At 44.7% G+C, this 22,145-nt stretch overlaps 1 protein-coding gene across 1 annotated transcript in view; it reads right to left on the bottom strand.

Annotated features, from left to right (window-relative positions):
• The window catches only part of EGFLAM (EGF like, fibronectin type III and laminin G domains), an 812,243-nt gene that overhangs the window by 87,423 nt on the left and 702,675 nt on the right, over window positions 1-22,145 (bottom strand). Inside the window, exon 13 of the mRNA XM_078674979.1 lies at window positions 8,454-8,643. Coding sequence (XP_078531105.1) covers window positions 8,454-8,643 — 190 coding nt within the window. The remainder of the gene's footprint in view (window positions 1-8,453; window positions 8,644-22,145) is intronic.

Here is a 22,145-nt window from a genome sequence, read left to right as displayed (position 1 = left end):
TCGTGTAACGTAAGTAGGCGAGTTGCCAAATAATACAGTCAATAAGTTAGTCATGCCCATACCCCCGTCAAAGGATGGGATTCGGCATTGGGACAGGGCCATGCGAGGTCTACACCTGCCCCAAAGGAATTTAGTGGTCAGGCTGTCCAGTTCTTTAAACCAAGTCCGCAGGAAATGAAATGGGGTATTTTGAATTATATAGAGGAATCTGGGAACTATCATCATTTTAAAGGGGGCGACTCTTCCCAGAGGATTAAGCGGTAGTGTCTGCCATTTGTGGAGGTCATCTCGAGCTCTCTTTTGTGAAGGTAGCTGATGAAACGCTTTGAACCTAAGCTGTGTGAATGAAAGAACGATTTACACTGCCCAGTTGATTATTTTACTCGCACTTGAAATAGCGCGCACTAAAACGATTTGAGCTTTAGTTAGCGTGACATATGTTTTTTACTGAACACTGCGCCGATTGATTTTATAATTTGCACTGTGTTGGAAAACAAAATGTAATATTGGAATTTCTGATTCACTCACCCCCACTTCACTCCTGCAGCCCCGTTTCCACTGCAAGCGCCAGGCTTGTTTGAGTGGAGGGCGCAGGGAGGCTCCTTCTTCCGGCTCCCAGGCCGAGGAAGACACCGATTGGCTCAGTGGATAGAGGCGGAGCTCACGAGTCCGTCCTCTACAAAAGCCAGACGCTTTCTATGACGCGCAGCGAGTACGCGCTGCGACCGCGCCATGGCCGCGCCAAAGACAAGCCTAAGACCTGCCCGTCTGGGCCCGTCCGGGACAGTACGGGGCTCGGGGCACAGAACTATACTCTATCAACGCGGCACAATACAGGTATGAGCGCCGCATATCTCAAAAGTCTGCGCCCAATAAAACACAAAGATTGCTGTGTACTAATGCCCTCTCTTACCTGCAGCACTGCATGCAGTAATTGCAATTTGAGTCTGTCTAACTTTCAGCCCCACCCTGATCCTTTATCTATCAAGTTATCATCTAAACTGCGAGCAACCCCAAAGACTCGTGAATTCTCCTTCTACAGTGTCAACTGTAGATCCTTACCACGGCACAAATTTGACATTTTTAATCTTTTAATGGACAATAAACCTAGCGCACTCTTTCTAACAGAGACATGGCTGCATGATAGCGCTGGCCCTGACATAGCAACTGCACTTCCCCCTGACTATGCCATAGTCAGAAGAGACAGGGAAGGTCATATAGGAGGAGGAATCGCTATCATATTCAAGCGGGACATTATATGTACACTTGAATCAGTCCCCATCCCTGACTGCGAAGCAGCTTCATTTAAAATGTGTCTTAACCCTAATTTTACGATCTCTGGCATCTTAATATACAGGCCCCCTGGATATGCCAACACCTGGGCTGCAAATCTGATAAACTACATTACTCCCTTTTATCTTGCCTCAAAAAACTTTACTCTGCTGGGGGACCTAAACCTGCACTTGGATGATCCCCTAAATACGGCCTGCACGAACTTACTCGACGACCTAGCTGCATTAAATTTAACCCCAATTAACACTGGGGCTACCCACAAGGCGGGGCATCTGCTTGACCCCGTTTTCACAAACATCCCTCAACTCTCCTGGCTAGACACGACTCCGATTTGCTGGTCAGATCACTACCTTATTCACTTCTGCTTAAAATTACCTACATCGCCGATTACAAACACCATTCGGCCCTCATCTAAGAGAAGGAACTGGAAACTTCTAGATATGAAGGAACTTAATCGTACTCTAGAAAGGCAGCTTCCAGGTCCAGGCACTGACATGGAAAATATTGCTCTGGCCACCCACTCTTGTCTAGAAAACGCCGTCGAAAGATGTCTTCCCCTATCCCAAGAAAAAAGTAATATCCACCGCCCCCCGGCTCCTTGGTTTAATGATTCCCTAAAAACCATGAAATCAAAATGCAAAACCCTTGAAAGAAATTGGCGGAAAGATTACGCTCATGATAAAAAAATCACGTACCACAAAGCCAGGAATGATTACCACTCAGCCTGCAACAAAGCCCGAGCCCTTCATGTGGCCAAAACCATCAATACTGCGCCAAACAAAGCGAAAATACTATTCAACACGGTAAAGAACCTCGCAGGGGAAAAAACGGCAGCTTCAGCTCGCCCCTTGGACAAAAAACAATGCCAAGATCTTGCCTCCTTCTTCAAAGAGAAAATCGAGAATATCATCTCTGGCATTAGGAGTAACCTCCCCACCCATGACCTTGGTGAATCAACTCCCTCCTGGCCAAATGACATTAACATCATTGAATCCTGGCCTCCTTTTACCATAGAATCACTAGTCTCCACCCTCAAAACTGTTAAATCAGGTTCCCCTCGTGATCCGGTACCCACTTCTATTCTTAAAATCCTGGACGTCCCTGCCCTGTCCACCATTGCTGAAACTCTAAATTCTTCTCTTCAACTCGCCGCAGTGCCCTCAATGTGGAAACACGCTATGGTCAGTCCACTCTTAAAAAAAACCACTGCAAACCCGGAGCTCTCCTCAAACTACCGGCCGATCTCACTCCTCCCTATTTTTTCAAAATTGTTGGAGAGACATATTCACTCGGCCCTCACCTTCTTCACCGAAGAAAACTGTCTTCTCCATCCCTCGCAATCTGGGTTTAGGGCCGGCTTCTCTACTGAAACCGCCCTACTAGGAGTTACCGAAAACATCAGGAGACTCCTGGACGATGGCCAGACAGTCGCACTCATTTTACTAGACTTGAGTGCGGCTTTCGACACCATCTCCCACGCCAAACTGCTGGCCACACTGGGGAGAAATGGCATCAGGGGCAATGCACTAAAATGGATTGAGTCCTTCTTGTCACAGAGAACCTTCCAAATCACATCTCCAATAGCCTGCTCGGATACAATGAGCGCCCCCCATGGAGTACCACAGGGCTCCATCCTAAGCCCTCTGTTTTTTAATCTCTACCTCCGGCCCTTGGCTGATCTAGCGGATGAATCTGGCCTCACCCTCATGACATACGCTGATGATTCTCAAATCATCTTCTCCCTGTCAGAAGCAAACCCACTTCTTCCATCCCGTCTTAATCAAGGTCTCCAAAACATCTTCAGCTGGATGTCCGCACACCAGCTGAAACTCAATGGAGACAAGACCGAGGTCCTCCTTTTGGGGAAAAACAAAGACCTCTGGAACGCTTCTCACTGGCCCTCTGAGCTCGGTTCCATCCCTACTCCCGCTACTCAAGTTAGAAATCTGGGAGTCATCATCGACAACACCTTGTCCATGAAGCAGCAGGCAAACAGAGTGGTAGGCCTCTGCTTCACCATCCTAAAATGGCTAAGGAAGATCCTCTGGATGTTGCCCCTCGACACCCAAAAGTCCGTAGTCAATGCACTTATTACATCGAGGATTGACTACGGCAACATTCTCTACTTAGGCTCAAACAAAGCTGTCATTAACCGATTACAAGTGGTCCAGAATTCAGCGGCTAGGCTACTCTGTAACATCCCAAAAACCTCCAGTGTGTCCAGCCACCTAAAAAACCTACATTGGCTCAGGGTGGAAAGCCGTATTAGGTTCAAAGCCCTGAGCTATATGTTTAGGATCAAATCTGGTACCGCCCCTAAATATCTCCAAACCCTCGCCACTCCCTACACTCCGGCGAGAGCACTACGTTCTCAAAATGCTGCAAACTTTTCCACCCCAAAGTTCAAATTTGCAAGAATGGGAGGTAGATCCTTTGCTGTCATAGGGCCCACACTTTGGAACAAACTCCCCCCCCATATCCGGAAAGAAGACAGGTATAACATCTTCAGAAAACAGCTAAAGACCTGGCTCTTCCAGAAATAATCCACCATCATTTACCTTCCTCCATAAACTTGCTTAAATTCTGTCATCGGCGCCGGGAAACCCTTGTTGGGTAGCTGCGCGCCATACAAATGCAATAAATAAATAAATAAATAAATAAAAGGGGGCGACTCTTCCCAGAGGATTAAGCGGTAGTGTCTGCCATTTGTGGAGGTCATCTCGAGCTCTCTTTACCAGTGGGGTAACATTGAGTGACCAGGCGAGGTCAGGAAGCAGGGCCACGCAGATTCCCAAATATTTAAACGATTGCCTTCTGATAGTTATCATGGATTGCCAATCAAAGCAGTCTCTCAGAATGTGGAGAGGGACTAGGACAGACTTACTGGAATTTAATTGCAGGCCAGAGATTTGTCCAAAAGACTGCAGCGCCCGAAGACAGTGGGGACCGGATTGAGCCGGGTTGGTCAGAAAGAGCAGCATATCATCCGCAAATAGAGCGATTTTGTCTTCATCAGAGCCTGGCAATTTCCATTCCCTAATTCGGTCATCGGACTGTATGAGGCATGCTAAAGGCTCCATCGCCACGGCAAACAGGAGCAGTGAGAGGGGGCAACCTTGCCTCGTCCTCCTCTTAATAGGAAACAGCTCAGATAGTGCCCCATTGGCGAGCACACGCGCCTGCGGCCTTGCATATAACACCTTAACCAAGTTGCTGAAGTGATGGCCCATGCCCATCTCAACTAATGCGTCCTACAGATACTGCCAATCTATATAATCAAACGCCTTTTTGAAATCAATGAGAAGTGCTAAATAAGGGGTTAGTGATTGGCGATTTGCTAAGGCTAAATGGAGGCATCTGAGGCAGTGTCTGGTCCCACAGGGACAGGGCTCATACGCTAACCGCAGGCTTCCTGACTGTCTGCTGTGACGCCTTAAACGGATTAATTACGTGCCCAGTTCCTGCATCTTTTCAGGTCCCTGGCTGCTATAACTTTCAAATTGCCGCGATGGCTCAGTGACACTTCACTCGTCCACCAATACATCAGTCCCCAGGTGGTTAGACGTTTCCCCGCCGGATCCCTTGGATCGGGGCCGATATTGGAACTGCCTACAGCACTTCAAACGAGACAACCTCGTCCTGAAGATGGTCCACATTGATTAAGGACCGAAACGCCGTCGACTCAACAGCGCAAACAATAGGCGCACTGTGTGGTGACTCCATTGAAATTACGAATTGTGTAATAGAAAGTCACTGAATTCTGTGTCACAAGTTTTATCGGTTGTCACTCGAATTCTTGAACTGTGTGCTGTACATAATTATGCCCTTATGAATTTCTCCTTTCATGATTTGCATACTAAAAATACTAAAATTAATTTTGAATTGAAAGACTTTGAATAAGTGTCTCCTTCCTGTGACCTATGTAATGCCTTGTGCATGCAATATTATTTGCCTCTTCATTTATACCTTTTGGGATATTGTTTTACCTTTATAACCTTGAACCCCAATCCCGATTGGTTTATGGGTCACACTTCTGTTTTTCTTTACAACATGGTCCCACAGGACGGCATGAATCCACATTGGTCAGGGTGGACCAGTTTACTAAGAAAGGGCCTCAGTCGGTTGGCTTGGACCGAGGCAAATATTTTAACCTCCATATTAATGAGGGAGATTGGGCAGTTTTTGGCACAGTTTGATGAGGGAGGTTGTGTTTTAGGGATCACCACAATCGTGGCGGCATCTGTTTCTGGCAGAAACAAGCCATTTTCGACAGCTTTGGAGTATATGTCCGAGAGATGTGGAACGAGTGTCTCCCGGTAGGCAACGTAGTACTCCTGCGGGGATGCATAACACCCTATGGGAGTGGAAGCCTCTAGAAGCTTTTCTTACTTCAAAGTGGACACGAGTCATAAATATTGGGCCTCAGACCCCAACTCTTCCGATCACTAGTGAACCTGTGGACTCTGTCAGAAAGAAGGACTGCCAAGCTGTGAAGTTTGCCCTCCTGACCTGATTTGCTGCCCAAGGACTTGTTGTGAGCATTTTAGGCTCCGATTAAATTTTCCAGATTCATGCCCTTATATAGGTACAATTCACATTGCCCTTACATAGGCATAGAAATCCAGCCCTTATTTAGGCATAGCCCATGCTACCCAGATACAGGCATCTCTACTTCCATCCGTTCACCAAACGTCACAACGATTTCTTGGAAAACCAGCTTAAGCCGTTAGGGAACTTCCCCTTGCTTGAATATTGATTTCTCCAAGAACTCAGTTACTTTACAATGAACAACTATTCCCCAGGGGTTCATTCATGACGTTCATATGCCCGACTTTATGTCAAACTATGGCATTCCTAACCAAATTCAAGGTATAAATATACCTTCACTTGCTATAGCAAGATACAGTGGTTCGGAGCAGTTCGAAGACCTACTTGCCCGACGCAGCTCGCTACAGCAAGTGCCGACGGAAGCCGACTCTCCAGCTGACGCACTGATCAGGAAGCTGCTTTTCCCCTGCCGAGAATCCAGCTCCAGTGTTTCCGGCTCCCCTTGGGGGGTGTTGGGAAATAGAGTTCCCGAGACAGAGATACCAAACCTCCTTCATTCTAAGGTATGGGGCTGATTAGAACCTAGAGAAACCTTTGGTAGATTCTTGGCAAAAACTAAACCTATGCTAAACAATACTTACTTCTTCCCTCGTACTAGACTTAGGTTAGGTACATTGGGATAGGCGTATTTTAGAAACACCAGTTGAGTATTTTAGTCTATGTTATTTATCTATGTATTTGTATATGGCTTAGAAACCATACAAAGCTCTTACAGTATTCTTTCATATTACTGTTTAGGCTGTATGCATTATACTTTGCAGTCTGCCTAACGATTGTAGCAGTTCACTTCTCTTGCATGAGAAAGAAGACTGTTCAATAAACCCTTTTATTGAAAACGCCAGTCTCACTATTTCTCTGCAATTCTGTAGAAACGAAGCATGCACGATTGACTAAGTGAACTAGGTATCTATTGTTTACGCGACTCTGAGAGATATATTCTTATTCTTGGGAAACAAAGTTTTCATGTTTATGCAGTTGTCAGAAACTAATCCCTTCTTGTGTATTCTAGTGACCTCTGAGTTAGCTGGCACACACACAATTAAGGTTAGTATATTCAATAGAGACATATTGATCTAAGTCCTACGTCAAATCTATAGGATATATTAGTCCAATGCGCAGAGCCTATTGGGAATATAGGAACTACATTACAGACTGATTTGCTGCCCAAGGACTGCTTTTGCTGCACTAGGACTCGTCTGCTGGCAGGTGCCCTGATGAAACCAGCCTGCCTGTATGTTCCAGGACTCCAAGCTCTCCAAGGGTCAGTCGGCTGACCTCATGTTCTCAAGCCACAGAGACACAACAGGCTTCTCTATGCCACACTATTTTTGCGCAGGACTTCACTTTGCCTCAACAACTCTGTAAGCTTGATCAAGTGCATCTCAATGCCAAAAACTGGTCCAGTGTCCCCTAGCTCCTCGCAGCTCTGAATCAGAGCCATGCATTGCATTGGCGGTTCTGCCAGCCCGACCCAGAGCGACGCATCTCAATGCAGACTACCGGCCCAGCTCGATGCACCCCGGTGCATCTCAAGCCCCCCGGTGCATCTCAAGCCCCAGCGACTTCACTAGCACTGACTCAGTACATCACACCGCGACCTCAGTGCCAACACATCGCTAACAAGTCTTCCCAAGTCCTAGCGGCTTCCTCAATGATGATGCAGAACCTTGCATTGTAAGCTCCAATTCACAGTCAATGACTTAGGGCATGTATATTAGAGCGTTTGTTTCATAGCTTGTGTGAAAGCATTCCACCATAATTTTCTTTGGGTAATCTTTCTTCCCGTTTTTAGGTCCAGCCCACCAAACAGAGCATATGTCTGCTGCTGTCGCACATGTATTGTGCACATGCCTACAAAATGACAAGCTATGTATCTGGAAATACACCCTATACCATCAATCTTAAAACAGTTAACAGAGAAAAACGTCTCACCATTATTTCCCTAAGTGTCAATTAATGACCACTGATGAATTTTGTTGTAATTCATACCAACTGTACACTGAATATACCATATGTGTTTGATGGCGTTATATGTATATTCTTGTTTAAATGTATGCCACTGTTTGTATGTTTTCCAATCTTTGGGTACACAGTTAGATCTGCGAATGTGACATACAGTATATTCAGTGTACAGTTGGTATGACTTACAAAAAAATTCATCAGTAGTCATTAATTGACGCCCAGAGAAATAATGGTGAGACTTTTTTTCTGTTAACTGTTTTGAGTTTGATGGTATGGGGATATTTCCAGATATTGAGCATGTATTGATCCCAGCTCTCTAGGTCCTAAATTGGATCACTCTCCTTTATGACAAACACATTCAAAAGGACCAGGGCGCCCATGTCAAAGGCCTTTTTTACACTTCAGCCACATTGCACAGCATCACCATTGCTGGATGAAAAATGTAAATTAATGTACATCAATACAGAAGCAGGCGCAGACTCAAAAATACAGACTGACATGGAGCCTTGCATACATCTGATCAAATATGTTCTGCTTCCATTTAAAAAAGAGACATCAGAAAACATATACGTATTATTACTTATACTTACCAACATCAGCTCCACTCAAGGCTTTGCCTAGTGGCCACGGTCTCATAGCCGTCATTTTACCATTGATAACCAATAACTGGATACATCCTTTAAAACCTCGGTTTGTTCCAGCTGATTTTACTAACCAGTATGCACTTGGTGCGCCACCAAGGTATAAAGGAGTCCTGAAGGTAATTTTACTGTACTGTCCCTACAAGAAGAGCAAAAGAAATTATAGAAATCAGATATATGAGGAATTATAAAATAAGTATTTATTAAAACATAAAACAATGCAGAGTGTTATGAGTTTAGTTGCTGCCACTGTGGTATTGACTCACAACTCGAATGAGTAGGCACTGTAGCTCAGGTGTCGTTATCAAAAGAGGTCAGAAAGAAAACTATATTTTGCACAGTTGTAGGGCCCACTCCTGAGGGCTATATCAGTTTTGATAAAACTCGTCCACAGTTATAGCAGGGTCACTGGAATTATGTGGCAGGGGAGGGCCAAATTATGCGGTAAGAAAAGGCAAATTATGCGGTATAATGCAGCACATTCTGTAATAGTACTACTTCTGTATTTTATCATTTTTAAACTGGGTAGCACTCTCTGGGCATATTTTACACCGCATTAGTACCAGTTTAACATCCAAATATAGCAATAAGTAGCAGAAAGGTGTGCAGTCCAGCTTTGCATAGGGCTTTCCACTGCGCAGCAACACATGTCATCACATCTTTGCAACTTTTGAGCACTTTGCGCTACAAATAATTTTTTTGTTAAAGTCTGTAGATTATGCGACAAATTATGAATTATTTGGCAAATGTTGCAAATCTATAATTATGCAACCATTGCTGCTGCCATACAATCGCATAATTCCAGTGGCGCTGGTTATAGGTCTGCGCATCAGGAGAAGACCAATAATAACCTGTATAGCTCAATGCTGAAGAGCAACAAGGCTACTAGAACCAAACAATAAATCTTCTCTCTGTGATATACTACCTTAGGTTATTTAGGTCTATATTCAACAACTTATAATTTCATTTCTTATTTTCCACTCATGTATCCCACATAACATATCACAATTCATTCATTAAAAATATGTATAGGTAAGTTTTGACTATTTTAATAATTAGTAATCAACAAATTTCAGGATATACACAGAAATTTGCATACAATAAAAACAGTAATACTCTGTGTAAACAGACAATCGCAATAGTGCAAGGCACTAATGACTTCATATCACACAAAAATTAATTCCAATATTGACAATTTAAAAAAACTCAAAAACTGTTGATGCAGCGTTTTGGTGGTTTCTTGGTTTACCCTTTTCTTCAGGACATAAACAATGAGCATTTAAAAAATATTGAAAACCAGGGGTGCAGCGTTATTTCATGTGGGACCCTATTCGTTCGAAATTAATGGTATATTCATTATTTTGCCACCAAATTTCTCTGCTGTTTCATTAGTGCCTAGCTGGAAACCCTGGACATGACCTGCAATTTGTTAAACAGATTGAAATGGGCCAAAGTACGAAAAACGCAGAGTTTGTCTGATGTACGTGAGTGCCACGAAGTAATAATTTAAACAACAACAATGGAATATGCTGTGGCAAGTAAAATTATTAGCATGATGACATGGAGGCTAGGTTTTGCTTGAAGGGAGAATGAACCTTTAGATCAGTGGGAATCTCTTTGAAAGAAGCACATGGATTGGTATTTTTCATGAGGAATATAAGTTATACAAGGAAATATATAACACATCTCCTTCCTACAAAATGATAAAAAGCATAAAGGACAAAAATTATGCTTGAAGAAGCTTCAAAGAAGGAGTTCTTATACGTGCTCAGTTTTTGACGTGATTAGTAACGGAACCTTCATCCCCTCGGTTTACCCTTCCATCAGGAGTTATGAGAGTTTCAGCAGGTACTGAAGCTGGCTCAGTTAAACAGATATGTCCTGAGTCAGTTACAGAAGCACCATACTCACACAAACCATCAGGGTAATTATTGTGAAACTAATCGTGACTAAAACAGGACTACTAATCTGTATCAATCATTTTGGGGCATATTATCAACAACTAGCTATATTTATCGCTAAATGGGCTTAGCGATATTTTTTTTATCGCCGCGCATCGCCGGATTTTATCGCAGAGATAACGTGCTGTTAGCAACGTTTATCTCTAAAGCGATAAAATATCCGGCGATAGCGGCGAAATGAGTGAATATCGCTGGGAATCCAGCGATATTCACGCATTAACGCCAATTGGGTCTTAACCTTAATATCCAACTCCCATTGGATATACAGGTTAAGAACTGGTCTGAGCAGGCGTTCGTTTTCAGCAAATGTTTTTATCGCTACGCCTGCGTTGGTAATAGGCGATAGCGATGTTAGCGACTGCTTTCATTCGCTAACAGGTTGGGTACGCCCACTTTGCATGTCATTAGCGATAAATATCGCTGACATGCAAAGTGCGCCCCAAACCGCTCGCTATCGCCTCTAAGCTGTCGCTAACTGATGTTAGCGACAGCTTGCTAATAGGGCGATGAAATTATAGCCGCTTTGTGGCCGAAAACGGCCGCAAAAGCGGCGATAATTTCATATCGCCTGCCCTGATAATATGCCCCTTAATTTCTGACACATTTCGCCACCCTCTTGAGATTTCAACACCTATCATCTTGGGCAATGACACTCTTTTTATTGATTTTAATAACTTTGAAAACTTGGAGGAACCATTTTACAACATGACCAGGAAAGCAAATCTTTTACAAAGTCACCCATGTGCATTTCAGTAGGTTTGGGCTTGAGAAGGGCATGCAATGCCCCCTACTCTTGGCATGTCGTGACTCCTCGGAAGTTCTAATAGAGATCAGGTTGGGCATTGGCACATTCTCTACAAGATATTTTGCATTTAATCAACCATAAGCATATATCTGTAATGGGGATTTGGCCCTTCAACAGTAGTAAGGGTGTAAAACCTGGAACATAGTTGAGATATTTACTATACTCCCACAACCTTTCTCTGATTGCCAAAGATACAGGAAACTGACTCTGACATGCAAGATAGACGCTATCCTTTAAGTAACAGCTAAATTCTTCAACTTGTCCATTGCTTTGGGGATCATAGACAGCCATTCTGATGTGTTGTGTGTGCTGCCGTTGTATTTCAGTCATCTCATTAGAAGTGAGCTGCACATCGCTGTCTGTGATTAAGGTTTGTGGAAATTTTTCTTTGCTAACAGTTTTTATAAGAAACTAAAGCACGTCATGTGTGTTGACCATTCCAACAAACTTGGGGGCATATTATCAACAACTAGCGATATCTATCGCTAAATGGGCTTAGCGATATTATCGCAGAGATAACGTGCTATTAGCAACGTTTATCTCTAAAGCGATAAAATATCCAGCAAGAGCGGCGAAATGCGTGAATATCGCTGGGAATCCAGCGATATTCAGGCATTAATGCCAATAGGGTCTTAACTTGAATATCCAACTCCCATTGGATATACAGGTTAAGAACTGGTCTGAGCAGGCGTTCGGTTTTCAGCGATATTCGCGCTTAGCGTTAATTTTTTTATCGCTACGCCTGCGTTGATAATAGGCAATAGCGATGTTAGCGACTGCTTTCAGTCGCTAACAGGTTGGGTACGCCCACTTTGCATGTCATTAGCGATAAATATCGCTGACATGCAAAGTGGGCCCCAAACCGCTCGCTAACGTCTCAAAGCTGTCGCTAACTGATGTTAGCGACAGCTTGCTAATAGGGCGATGAAATTATCGCCGCTTTGCGGCCGAAAACGGCTGCAAAAGCAGCAATAATTTCATATCGCCCGCCTTGATGATATGCCCCTTAATTACTGGCCATTTAGAATAGACATTCCAGGGTGGGAAGCTTTAAAGGCCCTGCCAACTTTGATATGTAACCCCGAACCTCTCCAGATAGTGGAGCTGCCCACTCCACTGTCCTGACCCCACTTTTCGGAGGCAAGGCAGGTGGGAACATTTGTTAGACTAGGAGGTGTGCTCACATTCAGCCAACACCACCCCTCGGGTGGGCGAACTGATGTGAATACCACTTTTCAAAATCCTCCCTCTTGTATTGGAGAGAATTAGCCTATTAGGGTCAGGGTTATGCCCACTTCCCATAGGAAGTCATCAGATAGATGGTGTAGTAGCCCTACAGGTAGGCAGCTCAATGACTACTTCCTGGTACTCTCCTTAATTTCCCATAATTGAGTATTTAGGTGGCACCGCTCAACACTGAACATCAGATGTGATAGACCTATAGACGAAGAGAACAAAGAGGATCTGCTGAACCCAAGAACTGGGTGCCTGTCACAGAGTTTTGGCGCGAACCCCTGCCTGCCGCTTCAACACTCGACAATCAAGGTGAACTGTTTTGTCCTGCAGCTGTGTGGCCTTTAAGAACACTAGAGCATTATCAGCCTTCACAAACTGCCCAAGAACTCCCTTAGAGTAGAGGAGCTTCTCCTCTGTAGACCGCAGGCACTGAAACCGCAGAGTCTCGTCCATTGACTTGCAGCTCCCCGGCCCGGCCGGTGCAGAAACTGACCAGGGAGAGGCACTAGCGCTCTAAAAGTTCAGATCTGTTTCCCCAGCTAGTGTTGAGGCACCAGAAACAACTGGAGCCGTGCATTACCAATCCCCAGGATACTGGATGCCCTGCACCCAAGACTGACATTGAAGAGTCCAGTCAGGAGTTCAACTGTAGCAGAGCCCCGCAGCCAGTGAGTGACATCCAGACGCCTGAGACCCACTTAGAGAGTGGCCCAGCAGTCCTGAATTTGCCCCTGCCAGCTGTTGGCCCCTGACCACTTTTAAGCACCGGGACAGTCAACTTACCTGCTCTGCCCCCAGCCCGCCTTGCCTGGGTAATGGCAAACTGGCTGTTCTCCCTTGTCCCAAAGGCCCTTGTGTCCCTAGCCACCATTTGGGAGCTCTCGGACTTGCCTGCAAGTCCCAGTGTGCAGCCTCATTTTAGAAGGACCCCTTACCCAGTAGCTCCAGCTACCAACCTCACCAACTCCCTGTGGAATTCAGGATGTACAAATGGGGTGAGGCACAGACGCTGTGAGGCACAGACAGCGATTCCCCTGCGGCACGCAAGCACTACACCGCGGGAGTACACGTATATCACCTTGCAGTGCCAGTTCCACCCACCCCATTTGTGCAAACACGAACACTGTCCAAGGAACCGAGCACGCACAAACTGCCATCATGAATTATGATACCATCACCGGTATGACGGATCAGAAAGCGGACACCTTCGCTTTCACCCCAGATGATGCAAGTAAAATTTACGATATGATCAAAGAGGACATAGCACCCACCACTAATCCTCGCAGTACCGAAAGTAACATAAGACAACTACTCTACCTGTTAAAAAAAGAGTCTAACCAAAAATTGCACGCAAGTACACTCGTCCGGTACCACCGGGCCCAACGGATCCCCAGAGGCCTAAGGGTCTCACTAAAACCTCTCCTTTGCAAGAACAACACCCGATTTGTTGAGCGTTGGTACGCCATACTCAATAAATGTTCCCTGGATTTAATCCTGTTAATCATAGAGGAACTTTCAAAATCTTTAGAAGAATTAACCATCGAAATCAAGAATACACGCGCCGAACTGACCAACACCATGGACGCAACCGCACTAGCGAAAATGCTGGAGGACATCAATATACAACTGGACAAACACATCCGCGAAACCCAAGAACGTAAAATTCGCAAATTCAAACGGGATACCATCGACTACAAGCTCGGCGAGGTGTACACCTGGGCAGAGGTGTACGCCCGCCGACGCCCCAGTAGACCTTATAACCCCTACTCTGAACAGGAAACATCATCGTCTGATGGTGATACTAGAGCGAAAACCACAAGACAAACACCGAATTCAGAAGAATCACAATCACAACCACAGCCCGGTACATCTAATGCTGCAGTGCATTTTTTGGAATCAGGTCTAGAACAACCGACCGACCCAGGCGGGGCAAGACCCGCAGAGGTAGAAAAAACACCAACAAAACCAAAAAAACGGAAAGGCAACCGCAACAGATAAACAAACAAGAAAACCTGGTGATTAACATTTCGTCACACCAACTCACTGATGAGGAGACCCGTATCCTACAAAAAGGACAATCATTTGTCCCCACTACCAAAACGAACACTCTAGAATTGGAGGTGAGCGCCTTCAAACTAGTACGCAACATCCGTTTGCGTCATTATTTTCAAAACGTGGTATCTACACCCACACTAGCGGAAGATGACTTGAGAGGACTTCGTCCCCATAGCACATTCCTGGCTCCACAAAGCCACAAGATAATTGACACGTTTGAAACTTTGATCAAACAAGATATAGCCAAACTCCCATTTCAACCAACAATGAAACACAACAATCTCACCAAGAAGGAGCTAAACATCCTTCGGAAACTGGCTAATAATAAATCCATCGTATGTCAGACTGCCGATAAAGGGGGAGCCCTAGTAATTATGGACGCGACATACTACCAGGAACAAGTTGAGGCACACACATCAGATAAAAACACATATGCCCAACTAACCACGGACCCGACAAACGAATATACCAACATACTGAGCGACATCATCAAACAGGCATTTGACAACGGCACCATATCTGACAGAGCCAGAAGATATCTTACACCAAGACACCCCACTACTCCGGTGCTACACATGGTACCCAAGGTGCACAAACACCCGACTCGACCCCCACTGAGGCCCATAGTATCCACCAAAGGGAGTATACATGAGGCTACGGGCAAATTTCTTGACAAATATCTGCAACCCTTTGTACTACAAACCGATTCCTACATCAGAGACACCACCGACTTTTTAGTCAAACTGGAAAGATGCACTGAGAATCTCACAGAACAGGAGCTAATACTATGCACAGTGGACGTATGTTCATTGTACACGTCCATACCTCACGACATGGGGATTGAAGCCATAGAAAAAACATTAGCTCGATCAGCCTTGGATCCAGACCTGAAAGTACTATTGATGGAATTGATGATTTTCACACTATACCACAGCTACTTTTCTGTCAACAACAACTACTTCCAACAATTGTGCGGTACCTCCATGGGTAATTGTTCAGCTCCGTGCTACGCGAATATCTTCATGAAGCATTTCGAAGAGACACATATACTCCAAGATCCCATGTGGCTCACCCATGGTAAACTTTACTTGAAATTCATAGACGACATATTCATCCTATGGTCAGGCCACACTAACACCTTGGCAGAATTCTTGAATAACTGGAACAAGATCAACGCGAGAATACAATTTACCTGGAACTATGACAAGGAACACATCCATTTCTTGGACGTAGATGTACAGAGAGATGGGCCTAAGTTCAACACGACAATTTTTCGTAAACCCACGGACCGGAACTCCATTCTACACTTTAACAGCTTTCATCGGCCAGACCTCAAACACAACCTACCGTACTCCCAACTCTTGAGGATCAAACGTATTGTCTCTAACGACGCAGAATGTGACAAAGAAATCCTTCACACAGTGGACCGATTCACTTCACGAGGATACCCACCCACAATTCTCAAAGAGGCAGTCTCTCGCAGCAAAAGGTGCACACGGAAAGATCTACTACAGGTCAAACCAAAATCAGACAACACCCGTATGGTAGTGGTATCTAAATACACAACCACCAGTACAAGAAAATAATATCTAAACACTGGCCACTATTGAGCACAGAACCGGATTTCCAAGGAGCATTCACACAACCACCCATATTTGCGTACACAAGAGGAAGGAACATCAAGGAGATTTTGACCCATCCCAGAGAAACTACGCAAACAGAGACATACAAAGGACTGTTGCCATGTCATAATTGCAGTAACTGCCACAATATCATACCAGGGAATTCCACCAACCATCCAATGAAAGGTTACCAAATCAAACTCAAAGTCAATGCCACATGCAACACCGCCAATGTGATCTATATGCTTAAATGCCCTTGTGGTTTGAGCTATATAGGACACACAGAGAGGAAGATACGAGCACGCATATTGGAGCACAAGAGTAACATCAGGACCAATAACCTAAAATCTTCAGTGGCAGCACATTTTAATGAAAAACACCACACAGTGCCACAATTGAAATTCCTGATTTTGGAACAAATTAAACCAGGCAGAAACAACAAAAACACATTGTTGAAACGTGAGAACTTTTGGATCCGACTCATGGCCACGATGCAACCGTACGGACTTAATGATCGGATGGAATTCCTTTGCTACTTGTAATGATGCTACTGGATTTATCATTAGTAATTCCCATTTATACCATGGTCATTTATACCTATATTTAGGTCTTGTTTATATTCATGTCTTGTTCATATTTACAGCCTTTTTTACTCTGATTTTTATTTTTCAATTCATCACTTGACTCTGTTGAACCTGTCACCCGATCGTTTCACAGTTAGTCTCACTCTAACCCCACACTCCAAGATGGCGCCCGTTTACACTGTTCAAGGATTAGTCCTTCTACAGTGTTCACGCACACTAACGTCTGTTTAATCACTTCATTCACGAATGCGCCGTACGCCTGCATCCTCCCGGACGTACGCGACAGCGCTCACAGCCCCAAGTAAGTACCCGTCACACGGACGAGTAACCCAAATGCATGTATTATCCGCGGGCACCCCTGGCACGCTTTGACCATTTATATAGAGCACTATCCCAGAAAGCTTCCACCCGGTACTTGAACAGTAGGTGCACCTGCCCATATAATCACCATGAGCACCGAGCACGCCCTGCCCTGTAACTTCAGATCACACCTAGCATACTTGTAACCTTACACACCCACCCCGAAGGCACCTTTTCATTTATCAACCACACGCTTAGCGAGCACCTAATCTACCTTTTTGCACTAGGTAACATAGGACCACTCACTGTCGTGCTATGCATGAATGATACAATTACACTCCAGTATACTGATGGACACTCATTTTTTTGACTTGTAGAGTAATCCCCTGATAAAGGGCTGTCTTAAAGCCCGAAACGCATTGGGACACGTAATATAATTTCGGCCGACATGAGGATGCACCATGTATGATAACCATGAAATGAAATTAGTTATACCATGCAGTGAACGAAAAGAAATAAACACAGAAGTGAAGCAACTTTACATTCACCAGCCTACTGATTATTGCAGAAACCCTATTCAGGGTCTAGGACAGAATCATTAAGACTTTGTCTTTGAAGCTGTGCGCAGAGGAGTCTTCCCCTCTGATAGGGGAAGCCACGTACTAGTACTGTTGAATTCAGGATGTACCCAACAAACTATTGGTAGAATATTGGGCCTTGTCTTCCTGCTACTCTAAACCTGGATGGTGAAACCATACAACTGTCTGCTTTACCAACCTGATTTTTCCTCCCATAAAATTGCATGGTGCATAATTGCACACAACTTTGAACTATTTGCTTATGTTTAAAAAGTCATAAAAAATACAGTACTTACCTTTGAACAAAGTTCTTGGTATTAAAATATATATAACAAGAATTGTTATTTTTCTAAATTGGTTTCAGATTTATTTTTTGAGTGTGTGTCTCATTTATTGCCTCTGTGAGTACAACAAATGTTAGCACCACTCTCTAATAACCCTAGCTGCTCACTCACTGTGCCACAAAAAAGGAGCGTTAGTTATGTTATGTTATGTTACGTGGATTTGTACTGCGCACAGCTGCCCCAGCTAAGGGGCGTCCCGGCGCACGGCAAGGTACCACGCAACAACCACTGGAAACACAACCGCTAAGAAAAGAGCCAAGTTAAAATAGAAAGGTTTTAATAGCCCTGCGAAAGGACAGGAGGTCTTCCAACAACCGAATCCCCATTTCCACAATTCGGCTGCTTTGACCCGAAAAGACCGGCCACCAACATGGCACAGCTTGTATCTGGGAGTAATAGTACGGGCTTGGCCCAGAGATCTCAAATGCCGAGTGGGGACGTACTAGGTCAAGAGGTCCATAAGAATTTGAGGAGCCGTACCATTTAAAATCTTGAAGGCTAGACACAGTACCTTGAATTGAATTCTAGCCCTGACTGGCAACCAGTGCAGAGCTTTCAAAGTACTGGAAACAGGGCAGAATCGAGGGAGACCAACAATTGCCCTAGCAGCGGCATTCTGCACCCGCTGAAGGCGGGTGATTTCAGCCTGGTTAGCGCCCACCAGAAGGGAGCTGGCATAGTCCAGGCGTGATATAACAGTCGCCTGTATAACTAGCTGCCGGGTGCGGGGATCGAAAAACTTCAAGATTGGACGCAGGGTCCGGAGAATTCCGAAGCAGCAGGCCGCCGTTTTCTTTGTGTGCCCCTCAAAGCTGAGAGTAGGATCCATCCACACTCCCAGGTTTTTCAGTTCCGTCACCGGACGAGGGGCCGGCCCAAGCTCCGGAGGCCACCACCTATCCCCCCAGAGATCCGCCCGTCTGCCGACGATCATGACCTCGGTTTTCTTCGCGTTGAGCTGGAGACAGTTGGTCTTCATCCAGCTTGCCACCGCCCTAAGTCCACTCTGAAACCTGGGAGTGTCCTGTTCTACATCCCCGCTGATCGTAACCGCTAGCTGGGTGTCATCGGCATATGACACCTTGGTCATACCCCATTGCCTGACAACCTCAGCCAGCGGTCTCACGTATAGATTGAACAACGTGGGACTCAGCGAGGATCCCTGCGGCACTCCCTGTTTCAGAGGATGGAACTTGGACTGGAACGGTGGCACCGCAACGCTGAAGAAACGATCATCGAGGAAAGACCGAAACCACTGGAGGGCAGACCCCCTCACTCCTATCTCCTCCAGGCGATGCAACAGGATTGGATGAGAGACAGTATCAAAGGCGGCGCTTAGATCTAATAATACCAGCGCCGCCGTCTGTCCTACATCCATCACTGTGCGAAGGTGTTCAGCCATGGTGAGAAGGGCGGTCTCCGTGCTGTGTCCAGCACGGAACCCGTTCTGGGTGGGATCTAGGATGTTGAGTCGAGAGAGGTGGTCCGAGAGAGTCTTGTTCACGTCGGCCTCCACAACTTTGGTCGGCCAGGGGAGCAGGGAAATAGGCCGATAGCTTTCCGGCTTTTCCGGGTCCAGGGAGGGTTTCTTTAAAATAGGAGAAGCCACAGCCCGCTTCCAGCTTGCTGGAACCATGCCCGAGGCTAACGAGATGTTCATCAGGGAAAGTACCGAAGTGCGACCCATGAACAACTGGTCTCTAAAGAGGGCTGTCTTAAGCGGATCGGCGGGCGACCCGGATTTCACCTGCTGAGCCAAGATGTCAAAACCCTTAGTTGTCAACGGGGGCAGCACATATAGCAGGGAATCACCAGCGATGTTACATGGGGTGCCTGCCGGTGGCCTAGTATCAGGGAATGTTAAGTAGATGTTCTGAACTTTTTCTAGGAAGAACAGGGCAAGGGCCTCACAGTGTGCCGTAGTATTATCTACTTTAGCCTCTGTGAACCAATTTGGGACCCACTGGCCTCTCTGCAGAGGGGGTTTCATTTTAGTACACTATATAACGAGCCATCTTCCTACAAGAATGTTCTGAGCAAATTCTTTTCAGAAGACAAGCTCAGATTTCCCCTGTGGCAAGTGTGGACAATTTCATTATCACACCAATGGGGGAACAAATAAACCGGGGGCACATTGTTATTTCATGTGGGACCCTATTCCTTTTTAATTAATGGTATGTTTGCTATTTTAAAACAATTAAACCTGGAATTTGGTCATCAGATTGCAGTGGGCCACGAAACAGGAAGACTGAGCGTTTGTTCGTGTGAGTGCCACAAAGGAAGCAATGAGGGTGGTTCTACTTCTTGCCAGCCAAAAATAAGATATTAAAAACAGCAGTGAAATATCCCATGGCAAGTAAAAGTATTATCATGACAACATGGAGGCAAGGTTTTGCTTGAAGAAAGAATGAACCTTTAAATCAGTGGTAGTCTCTTTGAAGGAAGCAAAATAATTGGAATTCTCCAATAAGAATGTAATTTATACAAGGCAATATATAACGCATCTCCTTCCTTCAAAAGGATAAGAGACATAAAAGACAAATTATCCTTGAAGAACCTACAAAGACGGAGTTCTTATACATGCTGAGTTTTTTATGTGATTAGTAACTGAACCTTTGAGAGAGCACAAGTTTGAAAAAAAATGTATAAGTACGCCATATTTACAAGCACGTAGTTAGTAAACATGTTTTGCACACGAGTGGTTTATATTCAGTAGTGAAACGTATAGAATGTTAAGTAGAGTAACTATAATTATAACGGTGTGAGATTAATGTAGAAATGTTGGAATATATGTGAAAACCTCATGTTCTCATGTTAAAAAGAGTCATGTCCGAATTAAATGTAACTTTGAAAATCCAGTATTATGTGTAGGCCTTAGGGCAATTCACAGCAAACCTGAACGTGCTGCTAAATTAATGTGAGATAAAGTTGACATGGTTCTTTCAAAATGTACTATTGAACTTAGGGTTAAAAGTATATGCTTTATAGATGTGTTATTTTAGAAACGTATGCTAGTTAAGAATGTTTGCTGTTTAAATCAAGTTAACGTTTTAAGAGTGCAGGAACCTGCTGCATGTAAATCAAGTAGGCCAGAGCAGATAATGTCATGTAGTTTAAATTGCCATGTGCTCGTTAGAGGAGAGGTCGTGAGGTGTCCAGCACGGAGCTTTGAGAGTGTTTTATGACCAAAGATATGGTGGAGTCTGGAATTTGAGGCCCACTGCAGGACGAGCTGTATGCAGGTGCGAGGGTCCTAATCAGCTCGAATGAAAGGGACTTTGTTCAGTGGCGCCTTGCGCAGGCCTGTAGGAGTTTCCAGGAATTTCAGGGGGTATCAGCGCACGGAAGAAGAAGCCTGGGAACCAAGGTCAACTATAACGAGGGTCTTCAAGAGTACCATCATGGAGTTTGCCGCGCAAAGATGTACCACGTGAGGGGCGTCCCAAGGGGCGTTTCTATTGGAAATGTGATTTGGTATTAGGGAAAGTGACCCGGGAGGAGAGCAGAGCAGATGATTTTGGGAGCCTAAGGAAGCGGATGGGTAGGCAGATAAGCTGATCAGGAGAGACCCATTATCAGAGAAGAGACAAAGAGAAGTGCGTGATCTTCTTAGGAAGTCACCACGGCTGACACCTAGAGGGTTAAGATCTTGCTAAGTAGGGATGTCATTTAGTGTAGTGTAGGGACAGACTAACCTTAATTTTCTTTTCTGTAATGACTTTGAGGTTGCAACTTGTATCCATTTTGGCAACCCTGATGGTTTTCGAGCTTGTACTTATTATTCTGTTTTTCAGACTCAGACTATTCAAAAAGTTCATGTTTATAGTGATACCGATTTATCTTCTTAATCTCATTTTGAGAAGTTTGTATCTTCAGTTATCTTTGACTTTATATTAAATCTTTAAAACTTAAATTTGGTCAGTGGTCATTTAGAGTGGTGTAAGTTCTTAAATTGATTGATTTATTGCGAGATTACCTTTTACTCAAGACAGGTACCAACGATTCAGTCGACATAGTTTGGGATTTGGTAAGATAATTAGTAACCAGTAATCCCGCGTTAGCAGTTGGTAGCAGAGTGAGGATGGTTATCTTCTTGAGGAAGGTAATCTAGAGAGGTTAGTTTACCCCAAGGCCCGAGACGCCGAGAGACGAGCAG

Source organism: Lissotriton helveticus, chromosome 2_1 (genome assembly GCF_964261635.1).
Source record: "Lissotriton helveticus chromosome 2_1, aLisHel1.1, whole genome shotgun sequence".
In the NCBI taxonomy this organism is placed as follows: Eukaryota; Metazoa; Chordata; class Amphibia; order Caudata; family Salamandridae; genus Lissotriton; species Lissotriton helveticus.
This window is presented reverse-complemented; position numbering and strand designations above follow the sequence as displayed.